The 26961-nt window shown below is 54.6% G+C and overlaps 1 protein-coding gene across 1 annotated transcript in view; it reads left to right on the forward strand.

Annotated features, from left to right (window-relative positions):
* NUP98 (nucleoporin 98 and 96 precursor) overlaps positions 1-26961 on the forward strand; it is a 63694-nt gene that overhangs the window by 778 nt on the left and 35955 nt on the right. The window contains 13 exon segments of the mRNA XM_040339745.1: positions 8635-8731; positions 9955-10059; positions 11160-11351; positions 12750-12889; positions 13238-13345; positions 14614-14794; positions 15878-16044; positions 16383-16526; positions 16636-16720; positions 17698-17790; positions 24875-25012; positions 25175-25308; positions 26176-26363. Coding sequence (XP_040195679.1) covers positions 8656-8731; positions 9955-10059; positions 11160-11351; positions 12750-12889; positions 13238-13345; positions 14614-14794; positions 15878-16044; positions 16383-16526; positions 16636-16720; positions 17698-17790; positions 24875-25012; positions 25175-25308; positions 26176-26363 — 1751 coding nt within the window. The 5' untranslated portion in view covers positions 8635-8655.

The following is a 26961-nucleotide window of genomic DNA, read 5'->3' on the forward strand; positions in this document are numbered from 1 at the left end:
GGGTCGGGGGACTGTGCGGGGGTGGTGACACCCTAAGGGGACTGTGGGGGGGTCGGGGGACTGTGTGGGGGTGGTGACACCCTAAGGGGACTGTGGGGGGGTTGGGGGACTGTGGGGGTGGTGACACCCTAAGGGGACTGTGGGGGGGGCGGGGGACTGTGCGGGGGTGGTGACACCCTAAGGGGACTGTGGGGGGGCGGGGGACTGTGTGGGGGTGGTGACACCCTAAGGGGACTGTGGGGGGGTCGGGGGACTGTGCGGGGGTGGTGACACCCTAAGGGGACTGTGCGGGGGTTGGGGGACTGTGGGGGTGGTGACACCCTAAGGGGACTGTGGGGGGGTCGGGGGACTGTGGGGGGGGTCGGGGGACACCCTAAGGGGACTGTGGGGGGGTGGGGGGACTGTGTGGGGGTGGTGACACCCTAAGGGGACTGTGGGGGGGTCGGGGGACTGTGTGGGGGTGGTGACACCCTAAGGGGACTGTGGGGGGGTCGGGGGACTGTGCGGGGGTGGTGACACCCTAAGGGGACTGTGGGGGGGTCGGGGGACTGTGCGGGGGTGGTGACACCCTAAGGGGACTGTGGGGGGGTGGGGGGACTGTGTGGGGGTGGTGACACCCTAAGGGGACTGTGGGGGGGTTGGGGGACTGTGGGGGTGGTGACACCCTAAGGGGACTGTGGGGGGGGCGGGGGACTGTGCGGGGGTGGTGACACCCTAAGGGGACTGTGGGGGGGTCGGGGGGGCTGTGCGGGGGTGGTGACACCCTAAGGGGACTGTGGGGGGGTCGGGGGACTGTGTGGGGGTGGTGACACCCTAAGGGGACTGTGCGGGGGTTGGGGGACTGTGGGGGTGGTGACACCCTAAGGGGACTGTGGGGGTGGTGACACCCTAAGGGGACTGTGCGGGGGTGGTGACACCCTAAGGGGACTGTGCGGGGGTGGTGACACCCTAAGGGGACTGTGCGGGGGTGGTGACACCCTAAGGGGACTGTGCGGGGGTGGTGACACCCTAAGGGGACTGTGTGGGGGTGGTGACACCCTAAGGGGACTGTGCGGGGGTGGTGACACCCTAAGGGGACTGTGCGGGGGTGGTGACACCCTAAGGGGACTGTGCGGGGGTGGTGACACCCTAAGGGGACTGTGCGGGGGTGGTGACACCCTAAGGCAGGGGTGCCTAACCAGTGGCCCACAGAGCTCTTGGATGTGGCCCGCGACCTCCTGCTCTGGAATAGAATACTGTTATTAGCAGTGGCGGCTGGTGCTCAAAATATTTGGGGGGGCGCAAAGGAAAAAAAAATTGCAGTCTCACTGTGCCCAAATGCAGCCACTGTTACATGCCATTAAACGCAGCCACTGTGCCCTACATTGTCACCACTGTGCCCTTTAATGGTCGCCGCTGTGCCAATTGTCCCCACTGTGCCCTCTAAATTGCGTTCTTTTCCCTGCCCGGCACTTACCTTTACTGGAGTCAGGCATCCACGTCCCACGATGTCTTCTCCCGCCCTCGATGACTGACATGCGTCTCAGCCAATACAGTTACTGGTAGCCAGAACCGGCCAACCTGATTGGCTGAGACGCCTGTCATCTTATTCAAGGGGTGTACAGTCTGTGCGCTCCGAGAATAAGCTTCCGGGACCCGAGGGCTGTATTGGGAAAGCCTATCAGAGCCGTTGGCTTTGATAGACATTTCCCTACAGCCAACCAGCTGGCGTTATTCAGATGGCCGGACATTGAGCGCCGATCATCTGAATAACAGCGGCAGCGGCGACAATAACATAGATTCGTGCAATGCATGGATCTGTTATTTCACTCAGTGGCGGTGAGAGCCAGAGGGGGCGGCGCTCCAGCGCCCTCTATGGACGAACCGCCACTGGTTATTAGTAAGATCACAGAGTATATTTGGGTATATGTGTTCTGCAGGGTTACTGGACGGCTTCCAACTGATGCAGAGCATCGCACCTGCGGGTTCCCTGCACTGAGCCACACACTTCTCTTACCTGTGAGATTGGTGCGTTCTCTGAAAGTCCTCCACACCTACAGGATAGAATAGAGGTCTGTGGCAAAGTGCAGCACATCTACAGGGGTAAACAGTGCGTCATTGTGAAAGCAGCCTAATGCCCTGTACACACGATGGGATATCTGATGGAATCTAATCCCATGGATTTTTTCTGTCCGATATCCGATGAAGGTGACTTTCCTCAGTCTTGCCTACACACCATCAGTCAAAAATCTGACCCGTGTCCAACGCGGTGACGTAAAACACTACGACGTGCTGAAAAAAACTAAGTTCAATGCTTCTGAGCATGCGTCAACTTGATTCTGAGCATGCGTGGATTTTTGACCGATGGACTTCCACACAGACGATCGTTTTTTTCTATCGTTTTTTTTTATCCATAGGAAAAATTTAAAACTGGTTCTATTTTTTTCACCGATGGAAAACAAACCGATGGGGCCCTGTACACACGATCGGTTTGTCCATCGGTCTGTTTTCATCGGACAAACCGATCGTGTGTACCGGGCTTTAGACTCCTTTCACACACTCAGTCCGACCCTCCATTCACCTCTAAGGAGAGGCAGATGTTTACAAACGCCTATCTCCAATACAATCCATCCGTTCTGTGGGCTCTATAGAGTGGGCGACCCTCCACCCGCTCTGTTTGTGGCCCGCGACCCGTTGCCACGCTACTAATGAGTTCTACCCAGAGACATCCTCATGAAGGAAAACCACCAGCCTTCCGGAAAAAACCGAAGACTGTTCTGAAGGACGACACCGGATGACCACCAGCCTTCCGGAAATAACTGCAGACTCGCCTCTTCTGAAGGATGACACCGGATGACCACCAGCCTTCCGGAAAAAACCGAAGACTCGCCTCTTCTGAAGGATGACACCGGATGACCACCAGCCTTCCGGAAAAAACTGAAGACTCTTCTGAAGGGCGACACCGGATGACCACCAGCCTTCCGGAAAAAACTGAAGACTCTTCTGAAGGGCGACACCGGATGACCACCAGCCTTCCGGAAAAAACCGAAGACTCGCCTCTTCTGAAGGACGACACCGGATGACCACCAGCCTTCCGGAAATAACTGCAGACTCGCCTCTTCTGAAGGGCGACACCGGATGACCACCAGCCTTCCGGAAAAAACTGAAGACTCTTCTGAAGGGCGACACCGGATGACCACCAGCCTTCCGGAAAAAACTGAAGACTCTTCTGAAGGGCGACACCGGATGACCACCAGCCTTCCGGAAAAAACTGAAGACTCTTCTGAAGGGCGACACCGGATGACCACCAGCCTTCCGGAAATAACTGCAGACTCGCCTCTTCTGAAGGACGACACCGGATGACCACCAGCCTTCCGGAAAAACTGAAGACTCGCCTCTTCTGAAGGGCGACACCGGATGACCACCAGCCTTCCGGAAAAAACTGAAGACTCTTCTGAAGGGCGACACCGGATGACCACCAGCCTTCCGGAAAGAACTGAAGACTCTTCTGAAGGGCGACACCGGATGACCACCAGCCTTCCGGAAAAAACTGAAGACTCTTCTGAAGGGCGACACCGGATGACCACCAGCCTTCCGGAAATAACTGCAGACTCGCCTCTTCTGAAGGACGACACCGGATGACCACCAGCCTTCCGGAAAAAACTGAAGACTCGCCTCTTCTGAAGGGCGACACCGGATGACCACCAGCCTTCCGGAAAAAACTGAAGACTCTTCTGAAGGGCGACACCGGATGACCACCAGCCTTCCGGAAAAAACTGAAGACTCTTCTGAAGGGCGACACCGGATGACCACCAGCCTTCCGGAAAAAACTGAAGACTCTTCTGAAGGGCGACACCGGATGACCACCAGCCTTCCGGAAATAACTGAAGACTCGCCTCTTCTGAAGGACGACACCGGATGACCACCAGCCTTCCGGAAATAACTGAAGACTCGCCTCTTCTGAAGGACGACACCGGATGGGAATAAGCGCCTTGAGGCGATTCCGTTCACATTTGTAGCGCTATACAAGTCACTCACTCCCCCCTCCGTACAGTGACAGTGCATAGTATTATCACTAGTTATAGGTGGTGGTGTTCAGGCGGGAGCGGGGGTGACTTTGTCCCCCTAGAAGAGGTTAAATGTCCCCGTGTAACACCACTACTGAAGCGCTGCTCCCAACTAGACGCGTGCACTGCTGAGAAATTCATTGTTTTCATTTTTTATTTATATTTTGGGGAAATTTGAAATTCGGAAATGCAAAGATTTTGGAATTGTTAAAATTTCCAGAATTTCCAGGGGAAAAAAAACTAAAAAACAAATGAAACCAAAATGAAGAAAACGGATTTTCGGAAATTCTAAAAATTTGAAAATTCAACTTTGCAAATGTCACTTTTTTTTGTAGATTTTTGAATTTAGCAATTTCAAATTTTCGACTCAATTTTTGGAAAATGTTGAGAATTGGAAATGTTGAATTTCCGAAATTCTCTATTTTTCTAATCTTCGGAGATTTCAGAATTAACAAATTTTGTCAAAACGAATTGCACGTGTCTACTCCCAACAGCATTGCCCATTCATTCCAATGGGGAGGGGTTGTGGAGGAGGAGGAGGGGCCCCAAAGATGCCACTTGCAGGACTTTTTCTAACGTCCCCCCCAAATGTCAGAGGATCTGATTGTCAGAATATCCCCCCCCCCAGAAGATTCTGATCACCGTTATTGCTTCCTCACCCTCCCCGATCATCCCACCCTTCTTGGGACCAGGAGGGACTTCTGTCCTCACCTCCCTGTGTAACCAATTCTGGGAGGAGATTTACTTTTCTGCGAGTGTTTGAGTCGTATTTAGCCGACCCAGGACATTTTAGTTGTCTGAAATCGAATGGGGCGGGATTTGTAATCTGACATTATTTATCATTCCCCTTGTGAGAAAACTCGCAACTTATTGAGGTGTGATCGCGCACTACACCAGGGTGTGACAAATGTATTTGGAATCCAGGAGCGCGCCCCGTCCCGACGAGCTTGTGCCCAGAAACGAACGCATATGTGAGCGGCGCCCGCATATGAAAAGCTGTTCAAGCCACACATGTGAGGTATCGGCGCGATCGGTAGAGCGAGAGCGATAATTCTAGACCTCCTCTGTAACTCTAAACATGTAACCTATAAAAAAATTTAACCACTTACCCCCCGGACCATATTGCTGCCCAAAGACCAGAGCACTTTTTGCGATTCGGGACTGCGTCGCTTTAACAGACAATTGCGCGGTCGTGCGACGTGGCTCCCAAACAAAATTGGCGTCCTTTTTTTCCCACAAATAGAGCTTTCTTTTGGTGGTATTTGATCACCTCTGCGTTTTTTTTATTTTTTGCGCTATAAACAAAAATAGAACGACAATTTTGAAAAAAATGAATATTTTTAACTTTTTGCTGTAATAAATATCCCCCAAAAATATATAAAAAAACATTTTTTTTCCTCAGTTTAGGCCAATACGTATTCTTCTAGGTATTCTTCTACATATTTTTCGTAAAAAAAAAACGCAATAAGCGTTTATTGATTGGTTTGCGCAAAAGTTATAGCGTTTACAAAATAGGGGGTATTTTTATGGCATTTTTATTAATATTTTTTTTTACTAGTAATGGCGGCGATCAACGTTTTTTTTTTTTTTTCGGTATTGCGACATTATGGCGGACACTTCGGACATTTTTGACACATTTTTGGGACCATTGGCATTTTTATAGCAATCAGTGCTATAAAAATGCATTAGATTACTATAAAAATGCCACTGGCAGTGAAGGGGTTAACACTAGGGGGCGGGGAAGGGGTTAAGTATGCCTGGGTGTGTTCTAACTGTAGGGGGGGGGTGGCCTCACTAGGGGAAACACTGATCCTCTGTTCATACATTGTATGAACCGAAGATCAGCATTTCCCATGCTGACAGGACCGAGAGCTGTGTGTTTACACACACAGCTCCCGTTCCCCGCTCTGTACCGAGCGATCGCGTGTGCCCGGCGGCGATCGCGCCTGCCGGGCACACGCACGGGAGTCGGGGGCGAGCGGGGGGCGCGCGCGCCTCCGGCGGCGCGCGTGCGCCCCCTAGTGGCGGCTAAAAGGCAGGACGTCATATTACGTGCTCTCGCCTAGGAGAGCCACCTTGTGGACGTATTATGACGGTGCGGCGACGGCAAGTGGTTAAACGTCACCTATGGAGATTTTTAAGGGTAAAAGTTTGTCGCCATTCCACGAGCGGACGCAATTTTGAAGCGTGACGTGTTGGGTATCAATTTACTCGGCGTAACATTATCTTTCACCATATAAAAAATAATTGGGATAACTTTACTGTTGTCTTATTTTTTTTGTAATTCAAAAAAGTTCATTTTTTTCCAAAGAAAGTGCGCTTGTAAGACCGCTGCGCAAATACGGCGTGATGGAAAGTATTGCAACGTCCGCCATTTTATTCTCTAGGGTGATTTTTATATATATATATTCTCTAATGTTTGGGGGTTCTCCGTAATTTTCTAGGAAAAAAAACTTGTAAACACTGAGTCTGAAAAACAGGCCCCGGTCCTTAAGTGGTTAATCAAGTAAAATGTTTTGGTCACGGGAATGAACGCTGGTAACTCTGTGTAACATTACATGCGGCGACTTCATACATCCCCCCCCCCCCCGGTGATACACAACCTTCTGTATTATTATATCCCTAAGGCCCCTTTCAGACTGGGGCGGGAGCTGCGGTGGCGGTATAACGCCGCTAAAAATAGCGGCGCTTTACCGCCGGGATTGCCGTGGAAATCAGCCGCTAGCGGTGCGGTATTAACCCCCGCTAGCGGCCGATAAAGGGTTAATACCGCCCGCAATGCGCCTATATAGAGGCGCATTGCGGGCGGTATTGCCGCGGTTCCCATTGTTTTCAATGGGAAGGAGCGGTGAAGGAGCGGTATACATGCCGCTCCTCTCACCGCTCCAAAGATGCTGCTGACAGGAGATTTTTTTGTCTCCCGCCAGCGCATCGCCTCAGTGTGAAAGCCCTCCGGCTTTCACATTGAGGTAGCTGGGCAGGAGTTTTTCAGGCCGGATAGCAGCGCTATTTTTAGCGCTTTACCGCCTGAAAAACTCCTCAATGTGAAAGGGGCCTTACTCTGGAGGAAGGAGCACGGGGGGGGGGGTTTTGTTGGTTGAACTGGATGGATTATATTAGACAGACTAGCAGATTTAGATACACTAACAGATTGAAACCAAACTGCAGCTCACCCTTTATAGGAAGAGGACTTCACCTCCCATATTGCCGTGTCTGACAACCCCCCCCCCCTTTTTTTTTTTTTCCCTGCCAATCCCATGCTTTTCTTCACTGTTCATTCTTTGGCTCCTCCCTCCATGTAATCACCTAACAGCACTGACATGGGGGGGGGGGGAGCGGCGTATAGAGATCATGTGACTTCTGTGTGGCTCCTCCTTCTTCGTGTAATAACCTGACAGCACTGACGGGGGGCGGAGTATAGAGATCATGTGACTTCTGTGTGGCTCCTCCTTCTTCGTGTAATAACCTGACAGCACTGACATGGGGGGGGGGGAGCGGAGTATAGAGATCATGTGACTTCTGTGTGGCTCCTCCTTCTTCGTGTAATAACCTGACAGCACTGACGGGGGGGGCGGAGTATAGAGATCATGTGACTTCTGTGTGGCTCCTCCTTCTTCGTGTAATAACCTGACAGCACTGACATGGGGGGGGGGAGCGGAGTATAGAGATCATGTGACTTCTGTGTGGCTCCTCCTTCTTCGTGTAATAACCTGACAGCACTGACGGGGGGGCGGAGTATAGAGATCATGTGACTTCTGTGTGGCTCCTCCTTCTTCGTGTAATAACCTGACAGCACTGACATGGGGGGGGGGGGTGGTCTATAGAGATCATGTGACTTCTGTGTGGCTCCTCCTTCTTCGTGTAATCACCTGACAGCACTGACATGGGGCGGAGTATAGAGATCATATGACTTCTGTGTGGCTCCTCCTTCTTCGTGTAATAACCTGACAGCACTGACATGGGGGGGGGGGGCGGAGTATAGAGATCATGTGACTTCTGTGTGGCTCCTCCTTCTTCGTGTAATAACCTGACAGCACTGACATGGGGGGGGGCGGAGTATAGAGATCATGTGACTTCTGTGTGGCTCCTCCCTCTTCGTGTAATCACCTGACAGCACTGACATGGGGGGCTGTCTATAGAGATCATGTGATTTCTGTGTGGCTCCTCCCTCTTAATGTAATAACCTGACAGCACTGACATAGGGGGCTGTCTATACTTCTGTCTGTTGATTCCTTGGCTCCTCCCTCTTGATGTAGGGGGGGATGTGATTTTATTTTATTTTTTTCCTCCATACACACCACACAGAATCTCATCTGGTGAAGTTTCCCGCACCCCTCCCCCCTGTGATCTCAGACCTATCATAGTGACATCACACAGGAGGAGAGGTGCGGGAAACTTCACATCATCTCTTTCCTCTTCATATTACAGTGCGATGTGAAGACATTTATTTTGTATAGACACAAAGTAACGGGTCATGGGGGGCGGAGTGTAGAGATCATGTGACTTCTGAGGACCCCGCCCATTTCATCCTTTTTTATTTTTTTTATTTTATTTATTTTTTTAATTTTTTTTTTTCTCTCCTGTGTAGTTTTATGAAGTTTTGATCGCCATGTTCAACAAATCGTTCACCTCGCCGTTCGGCGGAGGCACTGGAGCTTTCGGAGCCACGTCTACCTTTGGACAAAGTAAGTCCCAGTCTATCCTGAACCATGGTAAGGGTCATGGGAGGGAGGGGGTTCATAGGGGGAACAGGCCATTGAGGGACCATGGGTGGGGCAGGGGGGGCCATTGTGTTTATGGAGGGACAATGGGGGAATGGACCATGGAAGGGGGGGGGGTGAAGGGGTTCATTGAGGGACCATGGGGGAACAGACCATTGAGGGACCGTGGGGGGGGGGGGGGGGTGTTTATGGGGGGAATGGACCATGGGAGGGGGGGAAGGGGAGGGACAATGGACCATGGGAGGCGGGAAGGGGAGGGACCATGGGGAGGGACAATGGGGGAATGGACCATGGGAGGGGGGAAGGGGAGGGACAATAGGGGAATGGACCATGGGAGGGGGGAAGGGGTTCATAGAGGGGCGTTATGGAGGAATGGACCATAGAATGGTAAAGGGGGGGGGGGTCATAGAGGGATAATGGGGGTGTGGTTTTAGGAAAGCTGGGTTCTCTCCAATGATTAGTGTGAGCGGTGATCCTCCCGGGAGGGGCCTCAGTTCTAATCCCCCCCCCCCCCCTCATCAGACTGACCTTCTAGCAGAAAGTCTCTGTGGGCAGAGAGAAGGGGGGGGGGTGTGTAAGGAAATTGTCATTTGCAGTATGGGGGGGGGGGGGGGGGGGGGAAGTCACAAGTTGATCCCTCCAATCAGCAGCGAGTATAAATTTCAGATTGGAGAACTATTTCTGTGAGTTAAAGTTGGATGTGTTGTAGAGAAAACCTACTGGTCGGGGTGAAGGCGGTATGTGCCCTGGTGGTGGTTGGGATGTTTGGTGGGCGGTGCTCTGGTGTCAGTAGGGGTGTCCTGCACTTTGGCACATTTGTCATAGTGGTGGTTGGGGCACATGCCCTGGCGGTGATGTCGTGCTCAAAGCTCAGGTGTGGGGGTCCTCCTCCTGAAGGTTGGGCTGATTCCTCAGGCGGTGGGGGGGGTGCTGCTCCTCCTCGTCCTCAGGCGGCGGGGGGGGGGGGGGTGCTGCTCCTCCTCATCCTCAGGCGGCGGGGGGGCTGCTCGTCCTCAGGCTGCGGGGGGGGGGCGCCTCCTCGCCCTCAGGTGGTGGGGGTCTTCCTGGAGGTGGGGCTGATTGCTCAGGCGGTGGGGGGGTGCTGCTCCTTCTCCTCGCCCTCAGGCGGTGGGGGTGCTGCTCCTGGAGGTGGGGCTGATCTCATGTATCCTCTTCTCTGTATACAGATGCTGGATTTGGCACAACGCAGGCGACTGGATTTGGGACGACGACGACGGCATTTGGAGCGGCTAACAGCGGCGGATTGTTTGGAACCACCCAGAACAAACCAGGTGAGGCGTCTGGAGGTACGGCTGCCGCGTGTCCCGTGTTCTGTAGGACCCGCGTGTTCCTTCCTCTTACCATGAAGCCTTTTTTCATACGTTGAGGTGCAGGAATAATACAATTTCTGCATAAATCATCCTAGAGATCCTCTCTATTCAGCTGATCACAGGGTGGGGGGAGGGGGAACGTCCTCTGTAGAACTTCTCTACACAAAGATCACTTCATCGGGAAGATAAAGATCACACGCCTTTTACTTTCTCTCCCCGCATTTCAAAAGAAATCCTTTATTTTTTTTATATAGATGGAGAGATTATATGTGGGGCTCTGGTGTTGGGCTCTGAGGGTGAATTCTCTGCTGGTGGGGCTCTGTGGTGTGGCACGGGCTCTGCTGGTGGGGCTCTGAGGGTGTGGCACGGGCTCTGCTGGTGGGGCTCTGTGGTGTGGCACGGGCTCTGCTGGTGGGGCTCTGTGGTGTGGCACGGGCTCTGCTGGTGGGGCTCTGAGGGTGTGGCACGGGCTCTGCTGGTGGGGCTCTGGTGGCATGGAGCGGGTTCTGGTGGGGTAGGCTCTGAGGGTGAATGCTCTGGTGGCGTGGGGCTCTGAGGGCGTGGCCTCTGGTGTAGGCTCTGATTGATTGGCGCACACATTACAGGCAGTACACGGTGGTTTTCCGGGTTGAATTCCAGATCTGTACCCCAAGGTCCTGGTTAGGGACACAGGGATCACCCCAAAATGTTACCTATAACACGCTTTACAAGTTTTTTCACTCAACACGGGAACGCCAGAGTTTTGTATCCACATGAGAAGATTCTCCAGAATCTGCATTGGGGAGGAGCAGAGAATTCCCGGTGATCGTCCACCAATCGCACTTCATTCCTCATAGATCTCTAGAGATCAGTACATGGCTATGATACTTAATGTCTGCACTGCACCACCCACAGTTGGGGCCCCACCACAACCCCGGAGAGCCCCCGTATGACATGCATCTCACAGCGCTGGCTTCTATCTGTTGGGCAGAGTACAAAGTCTCCCCCTCCAAATTGCTGTAGTCGCTGTCCATGGTACCGGCTTGTGTGACTGTTATTGGTGTTTTTGTTCTATTTTCCAGGTGGACTGTTTGGGACCACGACGTTCAACCAGCCGGCAACCTCCACCACCACCTCCGCCTTCGGTTTCGGAGCTGCGACCGGTACGCCAAACTCCTTGTTTGGGTCTACGAATACTGGAGCAGGGGGTCTCTTCTCATCCCAGCAGCAGCAGAGCAATGCCTTTGGACAGACAAAGCCTTCGACTTTTGGCAGTGAGTGATCTATTTATTTATCCCCCCCCCCATTGCTCAGATCCATGGGCACTATAAATGCGTAGTAGTGACTTCTTCATTTATAGGGAATGATGGGTCATGTCTAGTTGGTCTCGCCATAGTCTTTACTCTTTGGGTCATGTCTAGAAGGTGGTCTCGCCATAGTCTTTACTCTTTGGGTCATGTCTAGAAGGTGGTCTCGCCATAGTCTTTACTCTTTGGGTCATGTCTAGAAGGTTGTCTCGCCATAGTCTTTACTCTTTGGGTCGTCTCTAGAAGGTGGTCTCGCCATAGTCTTTTCTCATTGGGTCATGTCTAGGTGGTCTCACCATGGTCTTTACTCTTTGGGTCATGTCTAGGTGGTCCTGCCATAGTCTTCACTCTTTGGGTCATGTCTAGGTGGTCTCGCCATAGTCTTTACTCTTTGGGTCATGTCTAGGTGGTCTCGCCATAGTCTTTACTCTTTGGGTCATGTCTAGGTGGTCTCGCCATAGTCTTTACTCTTTGGGTCATGTCTAGGTGGTCTCGCCATAGTCTTTACTCTTTGGGTCATGTCTAGAAGGTGGTCTCGCCATAGTCTTTACTCTTTGGGTCATGTCTAGAAGGTGGTCTTGCCATATTCTTTACTCTTTGGGTCATGTCTAGGTGGTCCTGCCATAGTCTCTACTCTTTGGGTCATGTCTAGTTGGTCTCACCATAGTCCTTGTTCGTTGGGTTTTTGTATAGGAGGTGGTCCTGCCATAGTCTTTACTCTTTGGATCATGTCTAGGTGGTCCTGCCATAGTCTTTACTTTTTGGATCATGTCTAGTTGGTCTCACCATAGTCCTTGTTCGTTGGGTTTTGTATAGGAGGTGGTCCTGCCATAGTCTCTACTCTTTGGGTCATGTCTAGGTGGTCTCGCCATAGTCTTTACTCTTTGGGTCATGTCTCGGTGCTCTGGTCCTCATGTCGACATTGGTGGCCTCAGCATCCATTAAGCTGTCCCTTTTTGTCCCTGATGGTGGCCTTTGTTCTTCAGTCAGTCTTTGAATCTGTTGACATTTAAATTGTCAGATGTGCTCTTAGTGTTTAGACTTCATGCTGGAATTGGACAAATGAGAGCTGGGATCTGATTGGCTGCTCCTACCAGATTTGTTACTTTTTCTGTCCAAGTGTTGGAACCCTTGTAGGATACACGAGCCCCGTTGTCTCCGTCTTCCCCTGAGAGATCACCTCTATATAAAGCTTTTTCTAGTCTGTGTATAAGATGCATTAGAACTCAGAAAGGCGTCCTCCCCCATGTGGAGTGGGGGTCAGGAGGTTGTACTGAGCCGGGGTTTATAAATAAAGTTGGGTGCTACCTGTAATGTTGGGTGGTCGGTGACTGTACATTGATGTGTGTTCTCTTCTCACCGCAGCCTTCGGGACGAGTACAAGCAGTGGAGGTCTCTTCGGAAATACCAACACCACCTCCAACCCCTTTGGTGGGACCACCAGTAACCTGTTTGGTGGTTCCACCTTCTCTGCAGCTCCCACTGGAACCACCATAAAATTCAATGTGAGTACCATCTCCCCCCCCCCCCCCCCCCCCCGGAGATTTCCCCTTCACTTCCTGTTGATTCTCTGGGACAGGAAGTGATCAGAAAAGGGTCTTCCCAAACTGTTACCACATGGCTGGAAGAGCACCATTGTCGGTGTTACCCTTCACTGGAGACCCCTGAACTCCATCATTGAAGGGGAGTCCATATTTTTCTGGTGTAAAATGTCTTGTCTAGATTTGGATATGAAGGGATTGGGTTAGATCTGTCCCCTCAGACTTCTAACAATGACTCCTTTCCATCCATGTGTGTCCTGTGACCGCCATAGACTGGGCCCTAGGATTTATTTTCTGTTCTTCTGCTTGCAGCCGCCATCTGGGACTGACACCATGGCCAAGGGCGGTGTTACCACCAACATCAACACAAAGCATCAATGTATAACGGCAATGAAGGAGTATGAAAGCAAGTCTCTGGAGGTGGGTTTGTAGTGTATGGAGGTGGGAGCATCAGTCTCTGGGGTTGCCTCCTCCTGGAGGGTGGGGGTTCTCGCAGTCTCTGGGGTTGTCTCCTCCTGGAGGGTGGGGGTTCTCGCAGTCTCTGGGGTTGCCTCCTTCCTGGAGGGTGGGGGTTCTCGCAGTCTCTGGGGTTGCCTCCTTCCTGGAGGGTGGGGGTTCTCGCAGTCTCTGGGGTTGTCTCCTCCTGGAGGGTGGGGGTTCTCGCAGTCTCTGGGGTTGCCTCCTTCCTGGAGGGTGGGGGTTCTCGCAGTCTCTGGGTTGCCTCCTCCTGGAGGGTGGGGGTTCTCGCAGTCTCTGGGGTTGTCTCCTCCTGGAGGGTGGGGGTTCTCGCAGTCTCTGGGGTTGCCTCCTTCCTGGAGGGTGGGGGTTCTCGCAGTCTCTGGGGTTGCCTCCTTCCTGGAGGGTGGGGGTTCTCGCAGTCTCTGGGGTCGCCTCCTTCCTGGAGGGTGGGGGTTCTCGCAGTCTCTGGGGTTGCCTCCTTCCTGGAGGGTGGGGGTTCTCGCAGTCTCTGGGGTTGCCTCCTCCTGGAGGGTGGGGGTTCTCGCAGTCTCTGGGGTTGCCTCCTCCTGGAGGGTGGGGGTTCTCGCAGTCTCTGGGGTTGCCTCCTCCTGGAGGGTGGGGGTTCTCGCAGTCTCTGGGGTTGCCTCCTCCTGGAGGGTGGGGGTTCTCGCAGTCTCTGGGGTTGCCTCCTCCTGGAGGGTGGGGGTTCTCGCAGTCTCTGGGGTTGTCTCCTCCTGGAGGGTGGGGGTTCTCGCAGTCTCTGGGGTTGCCTCCTTCCTGGAGGGTGGGGGTTCTCGCAGTCTCTGGGGTCGCCTCCTTCCTGGAGGGTGGGGGTTCTCGCAGTCTCTGGGGTTGCCTCCTTCCTGGAGGGTGGGGGTTCTCGCAGTCTCTGGGGTCGCCTCCTCCTGGAGGGTGGGGGTTCTCGCAGTCTCTGGGGTTGCCTCCTTCCTGGAGGGTGGGGGTTCTCGCAGTCTCTGGGGTTGCCTCCTCCTGGAGGGTGGGGGGGTTCTCTCAGTCTTTGAAGTCACCTCCTCCTCCTGGAGGGTGGGGGTTCTCTCAGTCTCTGGCGTCATTCTCTTGGAGGGTGGGGGTTCTCGCAGTCGCGGGGGTTGCCCTCATTTGGTGAAATTGGGGGGGGGGGGGGGGAGTAGTAAATATTCTCATGTAAGCATTTTGTTGTCCGCTTACACCCGCACCGGTCAATGCTATAACTATATTTTGTGTTTTAGGAACTGCGTCTGGAAGATTACCTGGCCAATAGGAAGGGCCCCCAAAATCCAGTGGGCGCAGCCGCAGCAACGGGCTTGTTTGGAGCCTCAACTGCCACTCCCAGTGCGGCCACAGGACTGTTTGGCTCCACCCCTTCCAGCAGCACCTTCTCCTTTGGAAGTAAAACTGCCTTTGGACAGGGTAGGTCTTATGGATCTCTATTGTACTGCCCTCCCCCTCCTATGGATTGGGGGGGGGGGGTCCTGCTGTCGTCGTCCCTTCTGTGGGGGGTTTTGCTGTCTTCCCTTCTCTCGGTCGGGCGGGTCGCCTTCCCTTCTGTGGGGCGGGGGGGGGGGGTTGGGCCGCCGTCTTCCCTTCTCTGGGTCGGGGTCCTGCTGTCTTACCTTCTCTGGGTTGGGGTCCTGCTGTCTTACCTTCTCTGGGTTGGGGTCCTGCTGTCTTACCTTCTCTGGGTCGGGGTCCTGCTGTCTTACCTTCTCTGGATTGGGGTCCTGCTGTCTTACCTTCTCTGGGTTGGGGTCCTGCTGTCTTGCCTTCTCTGGGTTGGGGTCCTGCTGTCTTACCCTCTCTGGGTTGGGGTCCTGCTGTCTTACCCTCTCTGGGTTGGGGTCCTGCTGTCTTACCTTCTCTGGGTTGGGGTCCTGCTGTCTTACCTTCTCTGGGTTGGGGTCCTGCTGTCTTACCTTCTCTGGGTTGGGGTCCTGCTGTCTTACCTTCTCTGGGTTGGGGTCCTGCTGTCTTACCTTCTCTGGGTTGGGGTCCTGCTGTCTTACCTTCTCTGGGTTGGGGTCCTGCTGTCTTACCTTCTCTGGGTCCTGCTGTCTTACCTTCTCTCGGTCGGGCGGGTTGCCTTCCCTTCTGTGGGGCGGGGGGGGGGTTGGGCCGCCGTCTTCCCTTCTCTGGGTCGGGGTCCTGCTGTCTTGCCTTCTCTGGGTCGGGGTCCTGCTGTCTTGCCTTCTCTGGGTCGGGGTCCTGCTGTCTTGCCTTCTCTGGGTTGGGGTCCTGCTGTCTTGCCTTCTCTGGGTCCTGCTGTCTTCCCTTCTGTGGGTCGGGGTCCTGCTGTCTTACCTTCTCTGGGTCGGGCGGGTCGTCTTCCCTTCTATGGGGGGGTCCTGCTGTCGCCTTCCCTTCTGTGGGTCGGGGTCCTGCTGTCGTCCACCGCCTGATGGGATGCTGGGAGCATCACACGCTGTATTGGATATGGGGGGGGTCTTGGGATTGTCTCTTACCTTCCTGGTACCAATAAGTTCTCATCTTTTTCAGGCACCAACACTTTTGGAGCCAACACGGGAGGTCTGTTTGGCCAGCCGGCTGCCCAGCCGACCACCAGCCTGTTTAACAAGCCATTTGGAACGGCGACTACAACACCCAACACAGCCTTCTCATTCGGGAACGCCAACACTCTGGGGCAGCCCCAGACCAGCACCATGGTGAGTCTTTCTTCTGCAGGTCGGGTCGTCTTCCCAGTCATTTCTCCTTCCACACAGAAATTCGGGAACAGTCGGGTTTTATTGCCGCCTACAGGAGGTTGGGACAAGGCGGGCATAGATGTAAGGCAGTCCCGGCGTATTCCCCTCCTCTGCCCTTCCCTAGTGTCCTAGGAAGTTGCCTTTATGCATGCTGGGTAGAGGAGGGGTTAGATGGGGGTTGGCTTACAGTTGTTGGTCAATGTCCTGGCCTCCTGTAGGTGGCGGTATAGCGCTGACTGTTGTTTTGTCATACTACTGTAAATACACGTCTTATTTTTATATTCTCCCCCCCCCCCCAGGGTCTCTTTGGCAGCACGCAGCCCACACAGGCCGCAGGACTGTTTGGTACCACCACTAACACCAACGCCGCCTCTGGCTTTGGCACAGGAACCGGTCTGTTCGGACAGACGAATGCCACTCCCTTCGGAGGCGTTACCGGCTCGGTATGTATGGCGTTGTTATAGTTGGTAGATTGCTTGGCATTTTGTGTTCTCCCTCCACAAGAGACTCCGCCTTTATTGTCTGACACGCCCACCATCTTTTCTTTTCCAGACCTTATTCAACAGCAAACCTGCCGCCTTCGGGGCGACGACCACCAGCGCACCGACGTTCGGTACTTCTACCGGCGGCCTTTTTGGTAAGAAGATCGTTTCCGTTTTTTTATCTGACTACTTTAGTGTGTGTGTGGGCTGTGTAGCTGGTCATGTGCCCCCATGTGATTGGCCTGACGATGGCAGTATAACCATCCAGTGCCCGGGTCCCACTGCCAGGAGCTCCTGTGTAATGCTATTCCTAAGACTATGGGAGCAGAGCCAGGAGTAACCCGGAGCGATGGGCAGCAGAAAACTATACAACCCACCTGGCTTCCGGTTGTCTGTGTCTGCCACCCAGCAGCAGGTATGATAGAATATATACTGCATCTGTTTATTTCTAATGAGGCATGTGACTTTTTTTTAGCTCTGCGTTGTGGCGTGTGTCCTGAGGAAGCCCTCTGTCGCTTTGCTTGGGGTGTGTGTGTGTGTCCTGAGAAAGCCCTCTGTCGCTTTGCTTGGGGTGTGTGTGTGTGTGTGTGTGTGTCCTGAGGAAGCCCTCTGTCGCTTTGCTTGGGGTGTGTGTGTGTGTCCTGAGGAAGTCCTCTGTAGCTGTGCTTGGTGTGTGTGTCCTGAGGGAGCCCTCTGTAGCTTTGCTTGTTTGTTCTGAGGAAGCCCTCTGTCGCTTTGCTTGGGGTGTGTGTGTCCTGAGGAAGCCCTCTGTAGCCTTGCTTGTGTGTCCTGAGGGAGCCCTCTGTAGCTTTGCTTGTGTGTCCTGAGGAAGCCCTCTGTAGCTTTGCTTGTGTGTCCTGGGGAAGCCCTCTGTAGCTTTGCTTGTGTGTCCTGGGGAAGCCCTCTGTAGCTTTGCTTGTGTGTCCTGGGGAAGCCCTCTAGCTTTGCTTGTGTGTCCTGAGGAAGCCCTCTAGCTTTGCTTGTGTGTCCTGAGGAAGCCCTCTGTAGCTTTGCATGTGTGTCCTGGGGAAGCCCTCTGTAGCTTTGCTTGTGTGTCCTGAGGAAGCCCTCTGTAGCTTTGCTTGTGTGTCCTGAGGAAGCTTTCTTTAGTGTCTCTTGATTTGCTTTGCAGGGTTTGGAACCAACACCGCGGGCACCAGTATTTTTGGCAATAAAAACGCAGCGGGTACGCTGGGGCCGGCGCTGGGGACAGGATTTGGGCCTGGTGAGTGCATACAATTACAATGGAACCAAACTGCCAGCTTGGGGTGGGGGGTTGGGTTAGATAGACTGCTAATCTCCAGCACGGATACGTCTTCCAGTCACCACTCTGCCTGGCATCTGCCATCTTCCCACCATTGGGCGGACTCTGATGATGTAACAGTATGGCGGCTTTGTATTGTCCAGTCCGTTCTCGTCCGGGGAGAGCTCCCATACAAATACTGAGACCATGTCTCCTCTCATAGAACCGTTTTTTAAGATCCAGTGACACAATCACTAGGAAGAGTGTCTGAACCCTGTAGGAGCGTAGTCACCCTGCTACAAGAGCTAGATAGACCTATGGGAATGGACTCTCTGGAATTGGGGACTTGGGGGACCTATGGAGTGTACGCTCTGGGATTGGAGACTCGGGGAGACCTATGGAGTTGGACACTCTGGGATTGGAGACTCGGGGAGACCTATGGAGTGGGATTGGGGAGACCTATGGAGTGGACACTCTGGGATTGGGGAGACCTATGGAGTGGACGCTCTGGGATTGGGGATTCGGGGAGAACCTATGGAGTGGACACTCTGGGATTGGGGACTCGGGAGACCCTATGGACTGGGATTGGGGACCTATGGAGTGGACACTCTGGGATTGGGGAGACCTATGGAGTGGACACTGGGATTGGGGAGACCTATGGAGTGGACACTGGGATTGGGGAGACCTATGGAGTGGACGCTCCTGGATTGGCGACCTATGGAGTGGACGCTCCTGGATTGGCGACCTATGGAGTGGACGCTCCTGGATTGGCGACCTATGGAGTGGACGCTCCTGGATTGGCGACCTATGGAGTGGACGCTCCTGGATTGGCGACCTATGGAGTGGACGCTCCTGGATTGGCGACCTATGGAGTGGACGCTCCTGGATGGCGACCTATGGAGTGGACGCTCCTGGATTGGCGACCTATGGAGTGGACGCTCCTGGATTGGCGACCTATGGAGTGGACGCTCCTGGATTGGCGACCTATGGAGTGGACGCTCCTGGATTGGCGACCTATGGAGTGGACGCTCCTGGATTGGCGACCTATGGAGACCCTATGGAGTTGGACACTCTGGGATTGGGGAGACCTATGGAGTTGGACACTCTGGCATTGGGGACTCGGGAGACCCTATGGACTGGGATTGGGGACCTATGGAGTGGACACTCTGCGATTGGGGAGACCTATGGAGTGGACACTCTGCGATTGGGGAGACCTATGGAGTGGACACTCTGCGATTGGGGAGACCTATGGAGTGGACACTGGGATTGGGCACTCGGGGAGACCCTATGGAGTTGGACGCTCTGGGATTGGCGACTCCTATGGAGTGGACGCTCTGGGATTGGCGACTCCTATGGAGTGGACGCTCTGGGATTGGCGACTCCTATGGAGTGGACGCTCTGGGATTGGCGACTCCTATGGAGTGGACGCTCTGGGATTGGCGACTCCTATGGAGTGGACGCTCTGGGATTGGCGACTCCTATGGAGTGGACGCTCTGGGATTGGCGACTCCTATGGAGTGGACGCTCTGGGATTGGCGACTCCTATGGAGTGGACGCTCTGGGATTGGCGACTCCTATGGAGTGGACGCTCTGGGATTGGCGACTCCTATGGAGTGGACGCTCTGGGATTGGCGACTCCTATGGAGTGGACACTCTGGGATTGGGGAGACCTATGGAGTGGACACTCTGGGATTGTGGAGACCCTATGGAGTGGACACTGGGATTGGGCACCTATGGAGTGGACACTCTGGGATTGGGGAGACCTATGGAGTTGGACGCTCTGGGATTGGGGAGACCCTATGGAGTGGACGCTCTGGGATTGGGGAGACCCTATGGAGTGGACGCTCTGGGATTGGGGAGACCTATGGAGTGGACGCTCTGGGATTGGGGAGACCTATGGAGTGGACGCTCTGGGATTGGGGAGACCTATGGAGTGGACGCTCTGGGATTGGGGAGACCTATGGAGTGGACGCTCTGGGATTGGGGAGACCTATGGAGTGGACGCTCTGGGATTGGGGAGACCTATGGAGTGGACGCTCTGGGATTGGGGAGACCTATGGAGTGGACGCTCTGGGATTGGGGAGACCTATGGAGTGGACACTGGGATTGGGGAGACCTATGGAGTGGACACTGGGATTGGGGACTCGGGGAGACCCTATGGAGTTGGACACTCTGGGATTGGGGAGACCCTATGGGGTGGACTCTCTGGGATTGGGGAGACCCTATGGAGTGGACACTCTGGGATTGGGGAGACCTATGGGGTGGACTCTCTGGGAATGGGGAGACCCTATGGAGTGGACACTCTGGGATTGGGGAGACCTATGGGGTGGACTCTCTGGGATTGGGGAGACCCTATGGAGTGGACACTCTGGGATTGGGGAGACCTATGGAGTGGACACTCTGGGATTGGGGAGACCCTATGGAGTGGACACTCTGGGATTGGGGAGACCCTATGGAGTGGACACTCTGGGATTGGGGAGACCTATGGAGTGGACGCTCTGGGATTGGGGAGACCTATGGAGTGGACGCTCTGGGATTGGGGAGACCTATGGAGTGGACGCTGGGATTGGGGAGACCCTATGGAGTGGACACTGGGATTGGGGAGACCCTATGGAGTGGACACACTGGGATTGGGGAGACCTATGGAGTGGACGCTCTGGGATTGGGGAGACCTATGGAGTGGACGCTCTGGGATTGGGGAGACCTATGGAGTGGACGCTCTGGGATTGGGGAGACCTATGGAGTGGACGCTCTGGGATTGGGGAGACCTATGGAGTGGACGCTCTGGGATTGGGGAGACCTATGGAGTGGACACTCTGGGATTGGGGAGACCTATGGAGTGGACACTGGGATTGGGGAGACCTATGGAGTGGACACTGGGATTGGGGACTCGGGGAGACCCTATGGAGTTGGACACTCTGGGATTGGGGAGACCTATGGGGTGGACTCTCTGGGATTGGGGAGACCCTATGGAGTGGACACTCTGGGATTGGGGAGACCTATGGGGTGGACTCTCTGGGATTGGGGAGACCCTATGGAGTGGACGCTCTGGGATTGGGGAGACCTATGGAGTGGACGCTCTGGGATTGGGGAGACCTATGGAGTGGACGCTGGGATTGGGGAGACCCTATGGAGTGGACACTGGGATTGGGGAGACCCTATGGAGTGGACACACTGGGATTGGGGAGACCTATGGAGTGGACGCTCTGGGATTGGGGAGACCTATGGAGTGGACGCTCTGGGATTGGGGAGACCTATGGAGTGGACGCTCTGGGATTGGGGAGACCTGTGGAGTGGACGCTCTGGGATTGGGGAGACCTATGGAGTGGACGCTCTGGGATTGGGGAGACCTATGGAGTGGACGCTCTGGGATTGGGGAGACCTATGGAGTGGACACTCTGGGATTGGGGAGACCTATGGAGTGGACACTGGGATTGGGGAGACCTATGGAGTGGACACTGGGATTGGGGACTCGGGGAGACCCTATGGAGTTGGACACTCTGGGATTGGGGAGACCTATGGGGTGGACTCTCTGGGATTGGGGAGACCCTATGGAGTGGACACTCTGGGATTCGGAGACCTATGGGGTGGACTCTCTGGGATTGGGGAGACCCTATGGAGTGGACACTCTGGGATTGGGGAGACCTATGGGGTGGACTCTCTGGGATTGGGGAGACCCTATGGAGTGGACACTCTGGGATTGGGGAGACCCTATGGAGTGGACACTCTGGGATTGGGGAGACCCTATGGAGTGGACACTCTGGGATTGGGGAGACCCTATGGAGTGGACACTCTGGGATTGGGGAGACCCTATGGAGTGGACACTCTGGGATTGGGGAGACCTATGGAGTGGACGCTCTGGGATTGGGGAGACCTATGGAGTGGACGCTCTGGGATTGGGGAGACCTATGGAGTGGACACTGGGATTGGGGAGACCCTATGGAGTGGACACACTGGGATTGGGGAGACCTATGGAGTGGACGCTCTGGGATTGGGGAGACCTATGGAGTGGACGCTCTGGGATTGGGGAGACCTATGGAGTGGACACTCTGGGATTGGGGAGACCTATGGAGTTGGACACTCTGGGATTGGGGAGACATATGGAGTGGACACTCTGGGATTGGGGAGACCCTATGGAGTGGACACACTGGGATTGGGGAGACCCTATGGAGTGGACACACTGGGATTGGGGAGACCTATGGAGTGGACGCTCTGGGATTGGGGAGACCTATGGAGTGGACGCTCTGGGATTGGGGAGACCTATGGAGTGGACGCTGGGATTGGGGAGACCCTATGGAGTGGACACTGGGATTGGGGAGACCTATGGAGTGGACGCTCTGGGATTGGGGAGACCTATGGAGTGGACGCTCTGGGATTGGGGAGACCTATGGAGTGGACGCTCTGGGATTGGGGAGACCTATGGAGTGGACACTGGGATTGGGGAGACCTATGGAGTGGACACTGGGATTGGGGACTCGGGGAGACCCTATGGAGTTGGACACTCTGGGATTGGGGAGACCCTATGGGGTGGACTCTCTGGGATTGGGGAGACCCTATGGAGTGGACACTCTGGGATTGGGGAGACCTATGGGGTGGACTCTCTGGGAATGGGGAGACCCTATGGAGTGGACACTCTGGGATTGGGGAGACCTATGGGGTGGACTCTCTGGGATTGGGGAGACCCTATGGAGTGGACACTCTGGGATTGGGGAGACCTATGGAGTGGACACTCTGGGATTGGGGAGACCCTATGGAGTGGACACTCTGGGATTGGGGAGACCCTATGGAGTGGACACTCTGGGATTGGGGAGACCTATGGAGTGGACGCTCTGGGATTGGGGAGACCTATGGAGTGGACGCTCTGGGATTGGGGAGACCTATGGAGTGGACGCTGGGATTGGGGAGACCCTATGGAGTGGACACTGGGATTGGGGAGACCCTATGGAGTGGACACACTGGGATTGGGGAGACCTATGGAGTGGACGCTCTGGGATTGGGGAGACCTATGGAGTGGACGCTCTGGGATTGGGGAGACCTATGGAGTGGACGCTCTGGGATTGGGGAGACCTATGGAGTGGACGCTCTGGGATTGGGGAGACCTATGGAGTGGACGCTCTGGGATTGGGGAGACCTATGGAGTGGACACTCTGGGATTGGGGAGACCTATGGAGTGGACACTGGGATTGGGGAGACCTATGGAGTGGACACTGGGATTGGGGACTCGGGGAGACCCTATGGAGTTGGACACTCTGGGATTGGGGAGACCTATGGGGTGGACTCTCTGGGATTGGGGAGACCCTATGGAGTGGACACTCTGGGATTGGGGAGACCTATGGGGTGGACTCTCTGGGATTGGGGAGACCCTATGGAGTGGACGCTCTGGGATTGGGGAGACCTATGGAGTGGACGCTCTGGGATTGGGGAGACCTATGGAGTGGACGCTGGGATTGGGGAGACCCTATGGAGTGGACACTGGGATTGGGGAGACCCTATGGAGTGGACACACTGGGATTGGGGAGACCTATGGAGTGGACGCTCTGGGATTGGGGAGACCTATGGAGTGGACGCTCTGGGATTGGGGAGACCTATGGAGTGGACGCTCTGGGATTGGGGAGACCTATGGAGTGGACGCTCTGGGATTGGGGAGACCTATGGAGTGGACGCTCTGGGATTGGGGGAGACCTATGGAGTGGACGCTCTGGGATTGGGGAGACCTATGGAGTGGACACTCTGGGATTGGGGAGACCTATGGAGTGGACACTGGGATTGGGGAGACCTATGGAGTGGACACTGGGATTGGGGACTCGGGGAGACCCTATGGAGTTGGACACTCTGGGATTGGGGAGACCTATGGGGTGGACTCTCTGGGATTGGGGAGACCCTATGGAGTGGACACTCTGGGATTGGGGAGACCTATGGGGTGGACTCTCTGGGATTGGGGAGACCCTATGGAGTGGACACTCTGGGATTGGGGAGACCTATGGGGTGGACTCTCTGGGATTGGGGAGACCCTATGGAGTGGACACTCTGGGATTGGGGAGACCCTATGGAGTGGACACTCTGGGATTGGGGAGACCCTATGGAGTGGACACTCTGGGATTGGGGAGACCCTATGGAGTGGACACTCTGGGATTGGGGAGACCCTATGGAGTGGACACTCTGGGATTGGGGAGACCTATGGAGTGGACGCTCTGGGATTGGGGAGACCTATGGAGTGGACGCTCTGGGATTGGGGAGACCTATGGAGTGGACACTGGGATTGGGGAGACCCTATGGAGTGGACACACTGGGATTGGGGAGACCTATGGAGTGGACGCTCTGGGATTGGGGAGACCTATGGAGTGGACGCTCTGGGATTGGGGAGACCTATGGAGTGGACACTCTGGGATTGGGGAGACCTATGGAGTTGGACACTCTGGGATTGGGGAGACATATGGAGTGGACACTCTGGGATTGGGGAGACCCTATGGAGTGGACACACTGGGATTGGGGAGACCCTATGGAGTGGACACACTGGGATTGGGGAGACCTATGGAGTGGACGCTCTGGGATTGGGGAGACCTATGGAGTGGACGCTGGGATTGGGGAGACCCTATGGAGTGGACACTGGGATTGGGGAGACCTATGGAGTGGACGCTCTGGGATTGGGGAGACCTATGGAGTGGACGCTCTGGGATTGGGGAGACCTATGGAGTGGACGCTCTGGGATTGGGGAGACCTATGGAGTGGACGCTCTGGGATTGGGGAGACCTATGGAGTGGACGCTCTGGGATTGGGGAGACCTATGGAGTGGACGCTGGGATTGGGGAGACCTATGGAGTGGACGCTGGGATTGGGGAGACCTATGGAGTGGACGCTCTGGGATTGGGGAGACCTATGGAGTGGACGCTCTGGGATTGGGGAGACCTATGGAGTGGACGCTGGGATTGGGGAGACCCTATGGAGTGGACACTGGGATTGGGGAGACCCTATGGAGTGGACACACTGGGATTGGGGACTTCATTCTCTAAGTCTTTGTAAGTGATTTTCAGACGTCTGTTGTTCATCCTCCTCCATTCCCTCCCAGGTCTGAATACGGGACAGAGCACACTGTTTGGAAACAACCAGCAGAAGATCGGTCAGCTCGGTACCGGCGCATTTGGCACAACCGCGTTTAATACTGCTGGAGGCGGCTTAGGATTTGGTGGTGCTCAGGCCCCTGTGGGTGAGTATCTGACTTAATGGAGGTTCACTGCTGAAAATATCCATGTTGGGCCCTAAAGTAAACCAGGGCGCCCACACTGTGCTGCAGTCTGTGTCCTGTCCCCTTATTGTCATGTCTGTGGCCCGTCACTGACCCCCCCCCCCCCTTTATTGTCTCCTCTAGCTCTGAGTGACCCCAATGCAGCGGCTGCCCAGCAATTGGCTCTCCAGCAACAGATCAATGCCCTGGCCTACTCTCCATATGGGGACTCCCCTCTCTTCAGAAATCTCATCGATGACCCCAAGAAGAAAGAGGAGGTGAGTTACATCACTGCCACCATTTTCCAAAGGCACTGGACCTGGGGGCTGTGGGGTTACTGTATGTGGTGTAAGTTCACCTCTGCAGGACATTGGTACAAAACCTCAGCCCTGTGACATCCAATTCCAGCCTGGAGGGGTGTCATGAGACGTCAGAGCTTGGGTGGAGCTATTGGTGATGTCACAAGGGGTATCGTGAAACTTCCTCAGGGCGGAGCTTGGGCGGAGCTATTAATGATGTCACAAGGGGTGTCATGGAACTTCCTCAGGGAAGAGCTTGGGCGGAGCTATTAATGATGTCACAAGGGGTATCCTGGAACTTCCTCAGGGCAGAGCTATTGATGTCACAAGGGGTATCCTGGAACTTCCTCAGGGCAGAGCTATTGATGTCACAAGGGGTATCCTGGAACTTCCTCAGGGCAGAGCTTGGGCGGAGCTATTGATGTCACAAGGGGTATCCTGGAACTTCCTCAGGGCAGAGCTTGGGCGGAGCTATTGATGTCACAAGGGGTGTCATGGAACTTCCTCAGGGCAGAGCTATGGGTGATGTCACAAGGGGTACTTCCTCAAGGCGGAGCTATTGGTGATTTATTTCTGGAGGACATTCCATGGTGGGAGAAGAAGCTCTGGTGTCCTATATTGTATGATTGGGATGAGAGGAGTTCTGACTTGCCTGTACATGATGTATCCTGGAATGGATCATGCGCTGGGCGGGGGTAAGGGACCCAGGAGTGCTGGTGCTATAGTGAGGAAAAAGCCCTGACCCTGGTTGGTTGGGGGAGGCGGTATGGAGGAGGAGCCTACATTTTGGGCTCGGTAATGATTTTTTTATTTGTAGTGACTCTGAATGTTTTTTTGTGTTTTCAGCGTCTGAAGCCCACCAACCCGGCCGCCCAGAAAGCGCTGACCACGCCCACGCATTACAAGCTGACCCCTCGTCCAGCGGCCAGGGTGCGCCCCAAAGCGCTGAGCACAGCAGGGACCGCTAAGTCGCAGCTCTTCGATGGGTTGGACGATGACGAACCGCCAATGACAGGCGGAACTTTCATGCCAAAGTAAGTAGATGTATTGTGTGGTCTCTCCCCCACCGGTCAGCTGGGGGCCGATATAAATCCATGAGGTCTATTACAGAGGAGGCGGAGACATGAAGAGGAGGAGGAGGAGCTCCCGTCGCATGAAGAGGGGTCATCACTTCCTGTCCAGGAGACACAACCGGGAGAAACCTTACAGGGGTCCCCATAGAAGATCCCCCCCCCTCTAGTACAGCTTGGATCTCACCCTTCCCTATGAGATTTCATATAAATAAAATTCTTAACATTTCTGTAAAAGATTATTATTTATTCATAAACCTGTTCTACGTACCGACTCTCTAATCGGATTACACAGAGCGGCCCCCATCCTCCTCTTCTGGGGTCCTCCATAACAAGCCGCTTGCTATATGTGTGCTCAATCCTGAGCTGGGCTGTGTGCGTCTATTGACACAACACAGTCCGGCTCAACGCCACACCCCCCCCCCCTCCTTCTTACGGGATTTGATTGACGGCAGCAGGAGCCAATGGCTGCCTCTGAACAGAGAGACGGGAAAGAGCTGCTGTAGACGGGCACAGCGTTGGATCAAGAGAGGACTTGGGTAAGTATACGGAGTGAGGAGGC

Source organism: Rana temporaria, chromosome 2, assembly GCF_905171775.1.
Source record: "Rana temporaria chromosome 2, aRanTem1.1, whole genome shotgun sequence".
Taxonomy (NCBI): Eukaryota; Metazoa; Chordata; class Amphibia; order Anura; family Ranidae; genus Rana; species Rana temporaria.